The following is an 18,317-nucleotide window of genomic DNA, read 5'->3' on the forward strand; positions in this document are numbered from 1 at the left end:
AAATAAATTAACATGAAAACAAAAAATATAAAAAGAAAAATGAACGCACGGAATATGTAAAAATGAAATCTAATTCGAAATATTAACAAAAACTGTAACAGTGATACTAAAATAACACCGTTTTAGCTGCTGTCAGTTCCTGTTTTCACAAAACAGCTCAGCTGAAACCAAATGCGTCAAAACAGCAAAAAATTTCTTTTACAAAGCTAATGTACTGCTTAGTCATAAGATTTATTTCTGCTTGCATTGAACAGTTTTATGAATGATGACTCACTGATGGCTGTCTGTTGTGCTGTAGGTGCGTGTGAGAGCGTGTGTTACGCCATGCAGCCGGTGCAGATGCTGGAGGTTCCAGGATTCAGGCAGAAGCTGCTGGAGGCGTTGAGTCTGGGCAGACGGCAGCAGTACTGCCTCCCCCACACGCATGAGGCCGCAGACGCGCATGTCCCGCGGGGCCGCCGCCCCTCCCCTCCCGCATCCTTCTGCAGAGGAGAGGAGGAGGACAGCGAGCTGCTCTCTTTCGTCACCGCCTTCTCCATCGCTCCGCTCTCCTCGTCATCATCATCCTCCGAGAGCGAGAGCACGTCGAGCGGCCCCTTGCGCAGACGCGAACGCAGACCGTCGAGCCGCCATGGCGTGAGAGAGCCGCTCATCATGGGAAATCAGGATGGAAAGCTGAAGCGCTCCGAAGCGGGAGGCGCGACGGATGAGAGCGCGGCTCAAGACGGCACAAAGAAAGGATCGCACGGGAAGAAATCACGAGGGGAGGGAGGGAAGAAGAAAAACAAACCTGACAGATCCTCTGTTTTTCCTCACATACGGAAGCGCAAGAGCAAGGCCAAGGGCTTGTTGAGTGGATCCAAAGAGGATGCGCTGGATGAGCTGGACAGCGTTCCATCGCTCTGCAATAAGACGCCGGACCTCTCCGGAGATGAGCTCGGACATTCGGACGCCGAGCCCGAGCGGCCTCGTCTGGCCGCTGACAGCAGGCAGAACACGCTGGACGGCCCGGAGGAAGAGGAGAAGAAGGTGGTGAGCTCCGGATCCGACACGGATATGTACAGCTTCCACTCGGCTGCGGAGCAGGAAGATTTGCTGGCCGACATCCAGCAGGCCATCCGACTAAAGCAGGGCGTGATTCTCACCACCGCCGTCGAGCTTCCATGGGAGAGGGATTGTAAACAAACAAGCGGAGATGTTAAAAACACTCCCACCCCCGACTCGGAGCCCTTCACCGTGCTCGAAGCTATTCCTAAACTAGAAAACGGGCTCGTTAGTGCACCGCACCTCCCCGAGGAGGAGGAGGCGGCTGTGAACGGGCACTCAGAGGAGGCCCTTTGTGCTCCGGTCGCCGTGGAAACGGTCACAAAAGAGCCCGAGGCCCCTTCTCCTCTTCCGTCTCCTCCTCCAGTGGTTGCTGCTACAACCAGCACCACCAGCTTCCCCGACCTGACCGCTTCGTTCGAAAGCGCCGTGGAGGCCGTAGAGGAGGACGATCGCACGCCGCCAGACGTTCCCAGCACGGATACGGTTTCTGACATCGACGGGCTCGGGTCCACGGGCTCCCTAGAGTGTCTCACCGTCATCGAGCCGCCCGAAGAGCACGCCGTGACCGTCCAGAGGCGCAAGAGCAGCGTGTCGTTTCCGCAGGAGAGTCCTCTGGCCACACGGCTGCTGAAGTCTGCGGTCAAGCCGTATCCCCCCATCAGCACGTCCTATATCAAAACCACCACGCGACAGCTCAGCTCGCCCTCCTGCTCGCCCGTTCCGTCCCCGTCCCACAGCCCGCTCTTCACGCGGCGAGGACGGGACGCCAGGGCCGAGAGGAGACGTGTCAAGCGCCAGCGCTCCTACAGCATCACCGGCCCCATCAGCCGCTCCGCGGACTGGACCGAGGAGCTACGGACGCTCCCGCCGAAGTCAGCTGGGTCAGCTGACTATCTGGAGTACGGCGGGTCGGAGGGGACGCTCAGGACGGGCGGCGCGGCGCTCACGGCCACACAGCGGGCGTCTGCCACTCAGAGCTCCACCTGCAGCTTCCAGGAGGTTTTCACAGGTGAGTTTTGTACTCCATCTGAACTGTTGTAAATGTAATTATACATGCAGCTTTTATGATGATAATTGGGTGTATTTGTACTTTCAAAAAGTTGTTTGTTATATGCACTGAAGAAGCTGCATCTCTAAATTCTTCCCATTTCATGCATCACTGCTAAAAACTGTGTTTTCTGGTGTGTTAAACATAAAGTAACAATAATCAGTGCATTTGTTGCAATCAGGCTAAATATTGTTAACTAAACTTAAACTGAAACCATTAAAAAACATTTTCATTACTTGAAAAACAATAACTGAAGTAAAATATTTGAACAGACGTGCTGAAATAAACTAAAATGGAAGTAAAATTTGTATCGTCATTTATAAAATGACAAAAATCACAACACGCATTACTAAAACATTAAAATAAAAACTAAATATAAAAATAAAAACTGATTCAAAATATTAAACTATAATAATAATATTGAAGTAACACTGACTGCAGTATTTATTCATCTTTGTTGTACACTGAAAGAGCATCTGTGAAGGAGTTGCATCTTTAAATTCTTCTTATTTCATGCATTACTGCTAAAAAAAAAGTATCTATATATTTTTTTTAGTATATATATATATATATATATATATATATATATATATATATAATTAATAAAAACAAATTATATTAAAAAACTGATTAAAAATATTAAACTGTAATAATGACACTAAAGTAACACAGAAGTATGTCTTCATGTTTGTTAGTATTAGTTAATAAAAACAAAAACAACTGTTCATTGTATGTATGACAAGATATAACTTTTGATTTGTATAAAATACAGGGAATTGCATTATTTTTATTATTATTATTAATATTATTATTATTATTTCTTTTATTTTATATATTTATATATATTTATATAAAAACTTAATTCAGTTAATCACCAAGGTAACACTTATCATTTTAATTTGGGTTGATGTACTGAAATAATGAACTAAAACTGAAGAAAAAATTGTGTAGTTGTGTAGTATATAAAATCACAAAAACGCACAAAGTACTAACTTTAAAATAAAAACAGAAAATATAAAAATATAAACTAATTTCAAATATTAAACTATAATAATGATACTATAATAACACTGATTGCAGTATTTATTCATGTTTGTTTGTATTAATTAAAACAAAGTATTTTTCATTGTTAGTTCATGTTATTTTATATTGTACCTTGTTTTGAAGTGTTAGTAAATTCTAGCTGATCATGCTAATCTGGATGACTAGTTTTGATCCCTCACTAGTATTTAGAGTATACAGCACAGTGTGCACTTTGCAAAATGTGTTGTTTGCATGGAAATCTAGATGACCAAAGCATAGTGCACTGGATAGAGTATTCCTCAATGCAGTGTGCTCGTCCTTCCATTTCCATTGTGATTTAATCAAACAAAATTGGTCAATTAATTCACAAATCCAAAGTAACCATATTTATTTATTATGCTGCTCACTGAATTAAACTTGCACTGTAATGAGGTCACGTGACTACAATGTAGCACAAAACTGTTTGAAATGTTACTTTTTTTTTTTCATAATGGTGGGCAGAATGTACAGTACAGTTTGCAGTGCATTAGTATTCTATTCTGAGCACAGACTGAGTGTCTCTCCTGTAGAGAAGCATTATGGGATGGCTGGCGACGTTGTCGTGTCTGAGCAGTGAAAGGAAACATGTTAAGTTTGGTCGTGTCACACACTGACACCAAAAACGCCATAAACCCCGAGCATTGGTACAGCGGTTTCACAGCCAGTGAAAGAGAGTAAAGCAGCGAGTGAAAGAGAGGCTGTTCTCTGTCTGTTGTTTTGGCCGTGGAGTGAATATATTCTCTCTTTCAGTCTGTGTTGTGCTGCCAGAGCTCTTTATGTTAGTGGCTGATGAACAGCTCTGGATCTGAATGAATCCGTCTCAACTCGGACTCCCAGATCCAGTAGCTGTGTTTACATGCAATCAAATAATCTGTTAGTAATAGGATTGATGGCTTAATTGGACTGAAAAGCCTTCATCTGAACACAACGGCGCTCAATCTGAATTAAACCTTGATCGGATTGAAAAAGTTTGTGTAAACCTGAAATAATCTGATCCACAAGAAAAATGAAGAATGTAAACACTGGACTCTGACTGTTTTCTTAAGTAGATTGGATTCAAAAATCATTTTTTTGCACATGTGCTGCGTATGTTTGCATATGTTTTATGTCTTAAGCACGGGTGTGTTTATAATTAAACTAAATATTTGCTAAAAAGCTCTTCTGAGATGTACGTCAGCTTTATTTATAGATATGCCATCTGGGCAAAAATGGCACTTGTACTGTTGTCATCTGCCAAAAAAATACGTAAAAGCTAATTGTGACTTTGTTTCTCAAATGTGACCCTGGACCACAAAACCAGTCTTATATAGCATGGGTATATTTGTAGCAATTGACAAAATCCGTTGTATGGGTTAAAATTGATTTTTCTTTTATGGCAAAAATGTCCTACCATAAATATCTCAATTTAATTTTTGATTAGTAATATGCATGGCTGAGAACTTAATTTGGACAACTTTAAAGCTTGATTTTTCTCAATATTTTTATTTTTATTTTTATTTTATTTTTTGCACCCAGATTCCAGATATTAAAATAGTTGAATATTGTCATATCCTAACAAACCATACATCAATGGAAGGCTTATTTATTCAGCTTTCAGATTTATAAATTTCAATTTAAAACAAAAAAGAAAAAAAAAAGACCCTTATGTCTGGTTTTGTGGTCCAGGGTCACAATTCTGACTTTTTTTCCCCAAAATTTCAGGGTGTCATCTGAATGTATTTTAGTTTTCCTGTGTAGTATTAACCTTAAATGTTTTGTATAGTTTAATTGTATGACTTTTGTTATTTATCGTTTTCATGATGAAAATAGCCTTGTTGCTGACATGGCATTAAAAAAATAACAAAATCTCACAATTATAGCTTTTTTTTTTTCCTATATTTGTGAGATATTTAGTTTATATGTCTAAATTCAGATTTTTTTTTTTTTGCAAGATATTGTTTATCTTTCACAGTTTATCTCTCAATTCTGACTTTTTTCTCAGAGTTATGCAGTATAAACTCAGTTTCTGCTATAAAGCAGTTCTTCAGAAGACGCTGGAGTCATGATTCAGCTGGTTTCAGTGATGTCATGAGCTATCGTTCTCTGTGCAGGATCTCTCTATGCATTCTGTTCTCCCTCGAGCAGATGGCGTGGTGTGATCGGGCACTGAGGACTCGCATCCATTAGTGACGTCACATGCTCGCTCTCGGCCAATCGGATCGACGGCAGATTGCTTTAGTTCAGAGCGCACGTTACAGTATTGACTTCTGAGATGCTGCTGCGCTGCAAATCGATAGGAAACGTTAGAGACCATCATGTGACTCTGTGCTTGTCATTCTAGATAATCGGAGGAACAGTCAATCACATTATTTTTTGAAGTGCTTTATACAGTCAGCAGCTTCATCAGTGTTATTTTAATATCTTTGGTACTTTTATAGATTATTCATATATTTTTTTCTTTAATGTCTAGCAGAATTCTGTCGAAACAACCTTTTGGTTCATTAAAAAGATTTAGCTCAAAAGCATCGTTCAGTTCAGTCTGTGATTTCACATTAAGTGTTGTTTCTGTTGCTGTCGATTCAGCAGAGACTCATGAATCATTTAGTTCCAGTGTTTAAGAAATAGATTTTGTTTTGCATAAGAACAGGCTGATATTAGATGCACTCTTGCCTGTCGTTGTGTGTTGTTCTCCTCACACAGTCGATGGAGTTAACCACACCATGTCAAATCTCTGTAAATGCCTGTCAGTCGCTGAGCTCCTGTGTGAGTCACTGTCTCTGTCTAATTTCTGTTGCTCTAGCATGACGTCTAGCGTGTCCCCTAACCCATTTTATTGTGCTAAACTCCTTGGGCTTCCAGTATCTGCCTCATCTTTATTTATTCTCTAACACTGATATTATATCACTTACATAACATTCATCTGTACAGATGTGTTGACTGGTTGTTTAATGGGCAGAACTACATCTCCCATGATGCACCTCACCTTGTATCTCATTGGCTCTCTGACAGTGTTTAAAGGTTGGCTCATCTTTGATCTTATTGACATGCTAATGAAGTTAATGAGCTGTAAATAATCAGGCTTGTAAACTCAGGACGCAGAAAGTGAGTGTGTGAGAGTCACAGTGTTTGTGTGTGACCGTAGAAACTGATCTCAGAGCAGCACGTCTGTGATATTATAGCGAGCTGAAGGTTCAGACAGGTTCTTATGCAAATGTTTCGATCTCCTTTGATGCAGGAGCGTGCAGCGATCGTCTGACTAATGATTTTCAGTGTGAGTTTAATGTGGATGTGGGGACGGTGAGGAGACGAAGCTCCAGCAGAAGCACTGCAGCAGTGACTCATTCTCAAATCTGCAGAAACAGACTGTCGCACACTCTTGTTATTCTCAGTAACTCATTAAAATCGCTGGCTGTTTCAAAACTAAACATGCTGCTCAGGATTTGAAACGCAGCCATTAGATTGACATGCTGTGTTTGGAATGAAATACTAGTTTAACACATCCTGCATATGCTGTACACTGTTTACTTTTTTCTTTTTAATGTTTTTTTAAGAAATTGTGTTGGTTCTGAATTAAAACCTGTTTTCAGCCTGACGGGTATTAGACAGGCTATTTTTGCTCTAAACTGACTTTTTTTCATTTGAATGTATAAAAACTATATTAAACAGTATCCAACACTGAACATTTCAAGCTGTAACATGCTAAATTCAAAATGCATGTTTAATTCTAGACTAAACTATCGTTAATTCTGAGTAACTAATTAAGATCGCTGGCTGTTTCAAAACCGAATATATTGCTCAGGTCTTAAAACAGCGTCATTAGATTAACATGATACAGTATGTCAAGTCAAGTCAAGTCACCTTTATTTATATACCGCCTTTAACAATACAGAATTGTGACAAGGCGGCTGTACAGTATTAAATAGGAAACAGTACATCAACAATGCCAAAATGCCATATGTTTGGAATAAAAATGTATATATTTTTTCCTTCATGTTTAAGAAACTGAATTGGTTCCGAATTAGAATTGGTATTCAGTTTGACTGATATTAGACAGGGTCGGAGATAATTTTTTTTATGTATTTATGTTTTTTATGTATTTAAATTTTAACGCTTTACTTATTTTTTTTATATATATATATATATATATATATATATATATATATATATATATATATATATATATATATATATATATATATATATATATATATATATATATATATATGTGTGTGTGTGTTTATTTACCTTTTTTTTTTTTTTTTTTTTTTTTTCCCACTTGTGTATACAATTATTTATTTATTTTTGTAATTTTTTGTGTAATTTTTTTTCCAGATACCTTCGCAATATAGTTTCACGTTTTTTTTATTTGACTCTTTTTTTTTATGGTTTTCATTTTATTTTAAGTTTTAGCTCTACATTGTCTACTTTTTTTTAAATGTATAAAAATATATAAATAGTATGTCAAACAGTATGCAACATTAAACATTAAGCGCAAACATACTGAATTCTTGTCATGTAATCTCATAAATTTAATGAGCAGCATCCACTTGTCTGAGTGATTCAAAAGGTTATTTTGCATTTTAAATCCAATTTTGTGTAACAGTTTTTGTGGTTGAAAACAGAAAAAGGTGAAATCAGGCTGATCTACTGTACACTGCTCATTCTGGTGACTGTATAGGTGATCAGAGTATTATGTGCTAGTGATCAACTGATAAATCAGGCATTATTTGGGAATGTCATTTTCCATCAGTGTTTGAATAGCGTAACAAGACTGAGTCTGTTGAACGACTGTGTCTCCAGGGCGGACTCTGTTGGAGCGGTTCTTCCAGCAGCAGGACTCCGATGAGCCGGAGGAGGCCGAGAAGCTCTGCTCCAGGATTCTGGCGATGGGGCTCCTGCTGCCCTTCAGCGACTGCTTCAGAGAGACGTACGGCAGCAGCGGGCAGATCACACCCAAATTTGATGTGAGTCCTGTTTAACTTCACATTCGCTGCATTAACATGTTTTTAGAAGACGAATGTGTGCTGCTTATGTTGCATTTCCTGCACTGTCAGATCAGAGCGATCGGGTTTTATTCGTCTTGTGGCGTCTTGTTGTGTTACATTTTATTTTGAAGTGTAATGTTGAATTCTTTGGATTGGAGGAATATGAACACACTATAATGAATGAACACACTTGAGGTTTGTTGTCCTTGTTCTTGCTGACTGAAATTGGCGTCATGTGATCTGCTGCTGGTTTGTGATTGGTTCTTATCAGAATGGCTCTGCATGGTCTTTTGGTTTCCAAGAAACTGTAAGAATCAGAGCGCCATCTGCTGACCGACTGCAGTCTGAGACTGAAAGCAGCTGTGATGCAAATGAAAATTCTTTCAACTGCCTGCATCGCTGTAAACCCGTATGACTTTGTGTCTTCAGCGCAGCACAGCAGGATTGCTCTCACGGTTTGTTCTGAATATGCTGACCGAGATTCACGAGTTAAAGGTCACAGCTCTTCAAATAACTGATGAAGGACCGCATGATTGTGAGATTTAGTGATTTTATACAGCTGTTTATAAACAAGCTTTCATATGGACTATTTTTGCTTTGCCAACTAATATAGTTTGTTTATAGTTTGTTTACACTGTTATTTAGTTAGCAGTTGCCCAATATTTGTCTGTGAGTTTTTAATAGCTAATGTAATATCCAGAGAAAATTGCACACTTAATAGTGTAAACATTTTCATGGACTTTCATGTTGTTGTTTTTTTTTTTTTTTTTTTTTTATGAACCTGCTCTCAAACAAATAAATAAATAGATTGAATTACACACAAAATGTATGGGCTAAAATGATTTTGGTTTGAACATAAGTAAATAAATAAGTAGTCATACATGATTGAAACCGGTCAGATTGCAGTAATACACTAAATGTTTTTGAAGTACACACACACACACACACAAAAAAACGTAATTTTTGATTTGTAATATGCATTGCTAAGAACTTCATTTGGACAACTTTAAAGGCCATTTTTCTCTGTATTTTGAATTTGGTTTTTTTTGGGGGTTTTTTTGCACCCTCAGATTCCAGATTTTCATATTGTTGTGGCTTGGCTAAATATTGTCCTAACAAACCATACATCAATGGAAAGTTTATTTTATACATCAGCTTTCAGATAATGTATAAATCTCAATTTCAAAAAATTGACCATTATGACTGGTTTTGTGGTCCAGGGTCACATTTATGCTGATTTTAAGCTATTTGAATAAATGCGTTATTTAAATGAAAGCAAAAGTGCAAATAGTTAGTAAATTCATGTTTTTGTGTATTAATGTATGGCTGACAAATCTGCATTAATATGCATTTTATTTGTTTGTTAAAATGGTGTGATCCAAATATGCTTTACATGCAATTCAAATAATTCAAATAAATCTCAATTTTAGGCCTAAAGACCAAGTTAAACTGGAATGTGATTGAAAGCTTGTGAATCAGCCAGTGTTAGTTAATAATAAATCACTTCAGCAGTCAGTGACGGGTTGCACTGGAGCTGCGTGTTTATTTTAGGGTGTGTGTTTGCTGCAGTGTGTGTGTGAGCCCAAAGTGCGTGTTCAGCGTTTTCATTACTTATTTACAGTCCTGCTCTGTAAATCTGAGCTCTGTGATTGGCTCGTACGCCGCTGACCGCTTCAGCACGTCATCAGTCTCTCTCTCTGCGTGCTGCCGGGGCGAGCGAGAGGCCGTCGTGTCATAAAGGAACCTGATCTCACTGCAGCATCAGCAGCGCTGCGGCTCCGGCGTGTTGAGCGCGGCTGACGATGGACGTCCCGACGCGCAGCTGCGACAGGACGCGAGACGGCTGCGCGTGTGTGCCGAGTCACGCATCTGAGGATTCGTATGGGAACCCAGAGCACCAGCGCCTGAGAGCCGCATGCGTGTGCGCCGCACGTGTGCCCGTTGCCATGGCGATGAGCGCGGGCTGAGAGGATGGAGGCTGCGTGCGGCGGTTCGTCCTCTGACGGGACGGTGGAACTGTGGGAGGTTCTGCAGTTCATCAGCGGATGTGGAGAGGACAGACAAACACAGCTGGACTCGCTCCAGCGCAGCAGCAGCACTCTAGAATTCACGCAGGTCCGCTTCTGCTCGACCCTGACGCAACTAGCAGTTTACACAGACAGCCCTGCTTTATTTATTTATTTATCCTTTATTTAGCCAGGAGAATCCCATTGAGACTTCACAGTCTCCTCTTCCAGGGAGACCTGGTCCCTGATCAGACTTCAGCTTCTGAAACGCTTGTTTGACGTCTGACTTTGGTTTGTTTGGATGCCGTGATGCTCATGTGGATACAGTGCAGTGTTGTTTTAGGAGCATTATTATAGCATTACAGTGTCTTTTAATATTGAGTTTTATAATTCTTGTTTTCATTTTAGTTTTTAGTAACTTTTTTTTTAAAAATCTAATTTTATTTTTTTTTTTTTTTTTTCATTTCAGCTGAATTATTGTATCGTTTAAACTAAGCAAACATTCAAAATGTTGCTGTGGCAACAAACTGGATGATTTAATGTACAACTGAAAATTTATTTTTATTTCAGTAAGCTTAATTTCAATTAATGTGAATAATTTTTAATAGATTTAATTAATGGTTATATTATGATTAATTTAGCTTTTTTGTTTATTTATTTTATTAGTTTTTTTAATTTAATTCAGATTGAACTAATAAAACATTTAAATGTTGCCTTGGCAATTAACTAGAATATGTATTGAAAGTATAACTAACATTATTTTTTAATACAAATTTGTTTTGTTTTTCATTTATTTTTTTATTTCAATTCATGTTTATTTCAATTATAGTAAATGTTTAAGTTTTAATTACTAATATGGTTGTGATCTGATTTTGTTGGATCTGTTAGTTTTGATAAGTTTTATTTCATTTAATTAAAATTGATTAATTTTAACTTAAACTTAATTTTGGCAAAAACGTGAAGTGTTGCATTGGTGAGTAACTGTATTATTTGCTGAAAATACAATTTTTTTTTATATATGTTTTAGTTTTTTAATAGTTTTATTTAACAATAACAACATCGCTCCAGATCAGTTTACAGTCTTGATTTACAATATTTTTTTAACATATAGTTAGTTTTAATTGTGAATGTTGACCTTACAATTCATTTTACTTTATTTTTTTATGTCGTAGATGAAGAATGATAAAGCAGATAAAAAAAATAGTGATTTAGAAGGTTTATGAAGTGACAGACTTGTGCAAAACTGCATTTCCCATAATTCCCAGTCTGTAGAAGAATGATAAAATGCATAAATCAGCAGCAGATTCACACCTGATGTCGTGTTGTGTTTGTGGTTGTCTGACAGTGAGAACAGGGAAATCAATATATGAAACAACATCATTATATTTTCAGAATAATGACCTTCATCTTCACCCTCATCGAGCGGTTGAGTGTGTGTTGATCAGAGCCACATCTGCAGTGACGTGTCGTCCAGCTCCTCCTGCACCTGTCGTGTTCATTCATGTGTGTTTCCAGAGATCTGAGTGGTGCTTTAACTGGCGCTCGATGGGTTCTCCTGTGCTGTGTGTGAGTGCAGGCATGAGTCTGTGTTTGGAGTTTTGAGTTTTTGTGATGTGGTTTGTGTGTGAAGTCACGTGTGATTTGTTTACGTGTGCCGATGCTGCTGTGAGATGCAGGTTTGTGTCTGATGTGTTTTTTTGTTTTTTTTTGTTTTAGGCTCAGATTGGTCAAGATCAAGGCTTTGTCACTCTGTAGTTTAACTCTGTCTGATCATGTGTGATGTTTCTTGTGTGTCTGCAGCACGATCAGCTGTACACATGGGCGGCCGTCAGTCAGCCTCCTCCCTCACTGGAGCATCTGGAGGGACGTCTGCCGGGACACCTGAAGAACCTGTGGCCCCCGACCAGACCGGGAGCAGAGGACCAGGACCGGACCCTACCCAAATACTCAGAGGATGGTATAAACACATACACATACACACACAGAGCATATTACTCAGCTTATTAAATGTTAAAATGTTTTTTATATTTCTTCTAATTTTAGTTTAAGTTTTCAAATATATAATATTTGTTTATTTTTAAATTGTTTAAATTTGTTTATTTAAAATTAAGTGGGGTTTTTTTTTTTTTTTTGCTTGGAACATTTCAAACAGAAATCAAGATATTTTTTATGTTTTCGACCGAGATGGCTTTTAGCTGGTTTTGCATCTGAACTCTTCATTATATATATATATATATATATATATATATATATATATATATATATATATATATATATATATATATATATATATATAAATATAAATATATATATATATATATATATAAATAAATATATAAATAAATAAATATGTGTTCAGTGCTTCTCTTCCATTCAGTTGATATTAGTTTCGCTGGATCTTCAGAAACGCGTTTAATGTATTTATAGAGAGTCTGTGGTGTCATTTAATTCTGTTCAGGGCTCTGAATGTCTAAACTAGGTTATTTCTCTTATTATTTGTGTGTTTGCAGAGGTTGAGGAGCAGGAGGGTGAGTAACTCTATCATGCCTGTGTCATCGCCCAACTTTAACACGTTGTCATTGGCTGAGCTTTACTTCAGACATGTGAAAACCTTCTAATTCATTTTAGGCTTTTTCCTCCATGTGTTGATGTTTGTTTACTAATGTTGCCTAGCAACAAGCAGCAATTCATCATTCACTTCCTCCATCCTCATCAGCATCTGTCTGTCCGTCATCACCGGCACGGATCGTATTCACATCATTCACATGATTATACAGGACATAATTAATAACTCACTGCGGTGTCATGACTGTGTTTCTGCCAAATCATCTTTTGTGCCATGTGTTGTGTGTTTACAGAGATTTCTAGTCAAGCATCTGGACACATGATTTTTAATATTATATTTTCCTAATTATGTTTCTAATTATGAATTTCTTTACAAAAACTAACTAATGCACAGTATCTGCGTTCATCCTTTAATAGTGTTCCTTCAAAACATGCAGAATTCTTTTTTTTTTATTTTTATTTTTTTTATATATGTACAGTGGGTACGGAAAGTATTCAGACCCCCTTAAATTTTTCACTCTTTGTTATATTGCAGCCATTTGCTAAAATCATTTAAGTTCATTTTTTTTTCCTCATTAATGGACACACAGCACCCCATATTGACAGAAAAACACAGAGTTGTTGACATTTTTGCAGATTTATTAAAAAAGAAAAACTGAAATATCACATGGTCCTAAGTATTCAGACCCTTTGCTGTGACACTCATATATTTAACTCAGGTGCTGTCCATTTCTTCTGATCATCCTTGAGATGGTTCTACACCTTCATTTGAGTCCAGCTGTGTTTGATTATACTGACTGGACTTGATTAGGAAAGCCACACACCTGTCTATATAAGACCTTACAGCTCACAGTGCATGTCAGAGCAAATGAGAATCATGAGGTCAAAGGAACTGCCTGAAGAGCTCAGAGACAGAATTGTGGCAAGGCACAGATCTGGCCAAGGTTACAAAAAATTTCTGCTGCACTTAAGGTTTCTAAGAGCACAGTGGCCTCCGTAATCCTTAAATGGAAGACGTTCGGGATGACCAGAACCCTTCCTAGAGCTGGCCGTCCGGCCAAACTGAGCTATCGGGGGAGAAGAGCCTTGGTGAGAGAGGTAAAGAAGAACCCAAAGATCACTGTGGCTGAGCTCCAGAGATGCAGTCGGGAGATGGGAGAAAGTTGTAGAAAGTCAACCATCACTGCAGCCCTCCACCAGTCGGGGCCCGACGGAAGCCTCTCCTCAGTGCAAGACACATAAAAGCCCACATGGAGTTTGCTAAAAAACGCCTGAAGGACTCCAAGATGGTGAGAAATAAGATTCTCTGGTCTGATGAGACCAAGATAGAACTTTTTGGCCTTAATTCTAAGCGGTATGTGTGGAGAAAACCAGGCACTGCTCATCACCTGTCCAATACAGTCCCAGCAGTGAAGCATGGTGGTGGCAGCATCATGCTGTGGGGGTGTTTTTCAGCTGCAGGGACAGGACGACCGGTTGCAATCGAGGGGAAGATGAATGCGGCCAAGTACAGGGATATCCTGGACTAAAACCTTCTCCAGAGCGCTCAGGACCTCAGACTGGGCCGAAGGTTTACCTTCCAACAAGACAATGACCCTAAGCACACAGCTAAAATAACGAAGGAGTGGCTTCACAACAACTCCGTGACTGTTCTTGAATGGCCCAGCCAGAGCCCTGACTTCAACCCAATTGAGCATCTCTGGAGAGACCTAAAAATGGCGTCCACCAACGTTTACCATCCAACCTGACAGAACTGGAGAGGATCTGCAAGGAGGAATGGCAGAGGATCCCCAAATCCAGGTGTGAAAAACTTGTTGCATCTTTCCCAAAAAGACTCATGGCTGTATTAGATCAAAAGAGTGCTTCTACTACATACTGAGCAAAGGGTCTGAATACTTAGGACCATGTGATATTTCAGTTTTTCTTTTTTTAAAATGTGCAAAAATGTCAACAACTCTGTGTTTTTCTGTCAATATGGGGTGCTGTGTGTACAGTAATGAGGAAAAAAATGAACTTAAATGATTTTAGCAAATGGCTGCAATATAACAAAGAGTGAAAAATTTAAGGGGGTCTGAATACCTTCCGTACCCACTGTATATATATATTTTTTTAAGTTAATTCTTGTTCCCAAATTCATAGTAATCTTGGATTTGTTTTGCACTGTTTGAACCATATTTTGTGAATGTGTGTGTGTTTCAGAGCATCAGGCCGTCGTCTCTGACCTTAAGAAACAACAGGAAAAAGAAATCTGGCATATTCAGGTGCGTCTGTCATTTACCTTTCTGAGAACCTTGTTTTTTCTCAAATCAGTGTCTATATAAAAATACATCCTCATTACTTCACATCTGTATCATTTTTTTATATATATTATGTGTGTGTGTGTGTGTATATATGTATGTGTGTGTGTGTATATGTGTGTATGTCCAAGAAGCATGGTAATACCATGGTGTTTTGTGATATTTAAGCTGAAGCAGCTTCATCACGTCCTGATGATAAATTTCCATTTCCATATGTGCTCCATATTCAGTCATGCAGGTTATTGGGCTGATTGTGTTGTTTGTTTCGATGCCCTGCTGCTGGACTAATGTTTAATCATTCCCAGAGTTTGTTTGATTTCAGAAACAGAAAAAAACCATCTGTCCTGAGTTCAGGAGAAGTGCGCTTTAGTGTGCACTACCAGCAGAGGGCAGCAGCACCGCACCGCTCACTCCATCACACCTTTACTACAGGAGGGCAGAGAGCTAGAGGACCTTCTGTTCTAAGAATACTTTAACAGTATTTAATATTATATACATGCACAATTATTATTATAATTACACACACACACATATATGTGTATATATATATATATATTAATTGTATATAATTATGTAAATTCTTTATTTAAATACAATTGAATAAAATACAATTTAATAATTAATATTATTTATATATATATATTTATATACACAAAATAATTGTATGTACAATTAACAATTATATCTGGTACTAATAGTTGAATAGTTGTATTAATTTTCAGTTACATTATATATAATATGCATTTATTTAATTACCTGTTAATATTATGATTATGCTTTGTTTTTAAATAAACTTTTATATAATATAAAATGTAAAAAAAAAAAGTATATAATTATATTAATGTTTTAATTTTGTTAGAATAAATTTTAAAAATTAAGTTAAAAATGTAACATTTATTTTTAAGAAAAATGCGTGCATTTTTTACATCAGTATTCCTGCTGGTGAAATATTAGCCTGGCATCATCTATATTGATAGAAAACCTCTGTCAGAGCCACCCATAGACAAACAGAGCAACACTCAACACTCTGTTCATTCTTTCAGTGTTCCTCATTAAACATCAGTGTGTGCTGCTCTCTATTAGGTCCTGTGGGGTCTCTCCCCCAGGGTCTGTTGAATTTTGAGGACTGCGGGCATCTATTGTTGTGCTTTGAGTCTGAAGGCAGCTGCTCTTCATCATTTCTGTCCACACTTCAGCGTTGTTTCTGCCCACAGGAAACGCGTTTAACCGTGTGACACAAACGCGAGTGACTTCGCGGAATCCAGTGGACGAGAAACGCAGATTTATGTCTGTTTCTGTCTGCGGCGCTCGTCTGCTTTTCATCACGCCTGTCTCTGTCTCCACAGGAGGAGTCGGTGCTGAAGACGGTGCGTCTGAAGCAGGAGCACGTCTGCGTGATCGAGCAGCTGGAGCAGACCATCGAAGACCTGCGCAGTAAGATCGCCGAGCTGGAGAAACAGCAGCCCCTGCTGGAGCGGGAGGTGCTGACGCAGGACCAGGAGTGTGGAGGAGAGGAGCGCCTCCTTCCGGACGTCTGCCATGTGGACCTACAGACGGAAAACACTGCGCTACTGCCGCTGGAGGCCAAATCGGTGCAGACGTCTCCTGTGGACGAGAGCTTTAGGTTTAAAGTGCCTCCTGTGGAGGCGCAGGCGCCCGACTCCTCGCTGCCGCCAGAAACTGAGACTGCTTCTCAAGGGTTTGTGTGCACGTGCCAGCAGCAGCCGGGCGCTTCGGTACCTCCTCCGCCGCCGCCTCTTCCACCCGGGATGGGTGCTCCTCCTCCTCCTCCTCCTCCACCTCCACTTCCAGGAATAAGTGCTCTTCCTGCACCACCTCCACTCCCAGGTAGTTCATTGCCTCCTCCGCCACCTCCTCTACCAGGAACGAGTGCACCTCCTCCTGCGCCGCCTCCTCTACCAGGAATGGGCGCACCACCTCCTCCACCTCCTTTACCGGGAATGGGTGCACCTCCTCCTCCACCTCCTCTCCCAGGAATGGGTGCGCCTCCTCCTGCGCCGCCTCCTCCACCTCCTCTACCAGGCATGGCTGCACCTCCTCCTCCACCTCCTCTCCCAGGAATGGGTGCGCCTCCTCCTCCACCTCCTCTACCAGGTGTGTCTGTGCCGCCTCCTCTCCCCACTGCAGGATTAGCACCTCCTCCACCGCCACCTCCAGGTCCTCCGCCGTTGGCTCCTGGTCCTCCTCTGGCCTTCAGTTTGGGTTCTCTGCCTCCTCCGCTCCCGCTGGGTCTGTACGCGTTAGGAGCGGCGCAGGAGAAACCGCCTCGCAAACACATAGTGGAGCCGCCGAGACCCATGAAACCGCTCTACTGGACCCGCATACAGCTGCACACCAAAAAGTACTGCACTGTTTCACACTATCACACTAATTTCTTCATTTGACACAAATTACCAAGCTGACGGCCATAACCGTTATTGTTTTTCCCTGTTTGAGGCATCCCTGTTGCTCACTGGTGCTAATAGTTAGTGATTTGAGTGATGAGATTTTCACGATTTTCACCTCATCAACTATAAAACAAGTAAAAAACACAGAGGAACATCTAGAGACCAGAAAACCACTAAAAGCACCTAGAACACCAGGGCTCCCAAATTCAAAAAGTTAAGAGCGCCAAATAAAATTTAGGAGCACCCAATAAATATTAAGGAGCACCACAACAGCCAGCAACATCCTGATGATTAATAGCTTCACCAGTCGGACCTGATCCTACCACACACTTCTTTTTAGTAATACACTGATCTTGATTCTTCATGGCCGATTCTGATTACCGATGCTTTACAAACAAATGGGCTGATTTTAATAATTTTTTATTGCCTTAAGAACGGGTCAAAAATGAATAAAAATATAAGTACATGAACAAGATGTTTATTTTCTCTATTACAGGTCAAACTCTCTGCAGCCATTTAAATTAAAGGCAACCACTGCATTTTTAAACTTAATCCACAAAGATGCTGCATGCATGAGCCGTTTCTGATTTAAATTAGATTATAATTTCAATATCTGAAGCAAAAACAGAATGATCTGACAGACTTTAGCTTTGTGAAATTATGCTACATAAAACACCTGGGCCAAAACACATGAAAGATAACTTACTCCAGTAATCAGGTGCTGTTTGACAAGCTTTTGATTATTTTATTTTTTTTGAGTGCACATGCTTCAAATGTAAGTGCATGTCAGAACAGCACGTGAACGACGTTTAAGCGGCGAGGTTTAAAGCACATGCAAATAATGTACTTGTGTGATTGCAAATAAGTGCAGTGTTTAGTGAGTGAATTCTGCTGCTGAGTAAACATTTGGTGTGAATGTG

The 18,317-nt window shown here is 39.6% G+C and overlaps 1 protein-coding gene across 3 annotated transcripts in view; it reads left to right on the forward strand.

Moving 5' to 3' along the window:
- LOC127174463 (formin-2) overlaps positions 1-18,317 on the forward strand; it is a 54,909-nt gene that overhangs the window by 4,374 nt on the left and 32,218 nt on the right. For 2 of the 3 annotated variants that reach the window (XM_051124905.1, XM_051124907.1), the window contains exons 2-7: positions 299-2,056; positions 7,937-8,100; positions 11,928-12,084; positions 12,638-12,655; positions 14,892-14,953; positions 16,336-17,351. In XM_051124905.1, the coding sequence (XP_050980862.1) occupies positions 299-2,056; positions 7,937-8,100; positions 11,928-12,084; positions 12,638-12,655; positions 14,892-14,953; positions 16,336-17,351 (3,175 nt within the window). The remainder of the gene's footprint in view (positions 1-298; positions 2,057-7,936; positions 8,101-11,927; positions 12,085-12,637; positions 12,656-14,891; positions 14,954-16,335; positions 17,352-18,317) is intronic. The other variant, XM_051124906.1, reaches the window with a different exon arrangement.

This window comes from Labeo rohita, chromosome 12 (assembly GCF_022985175.1).
Source record: "Labeo rohita strain BAU-BD-2019 chromosome 12, IGBB_LRoh.1.0, whole genome shotgun sequence".
NCBI lineage: Eukaryota > Metazoa > Chordata > Actinopteri > Cypriniformes > Cyprinidae > Labeo > Labeo rohita.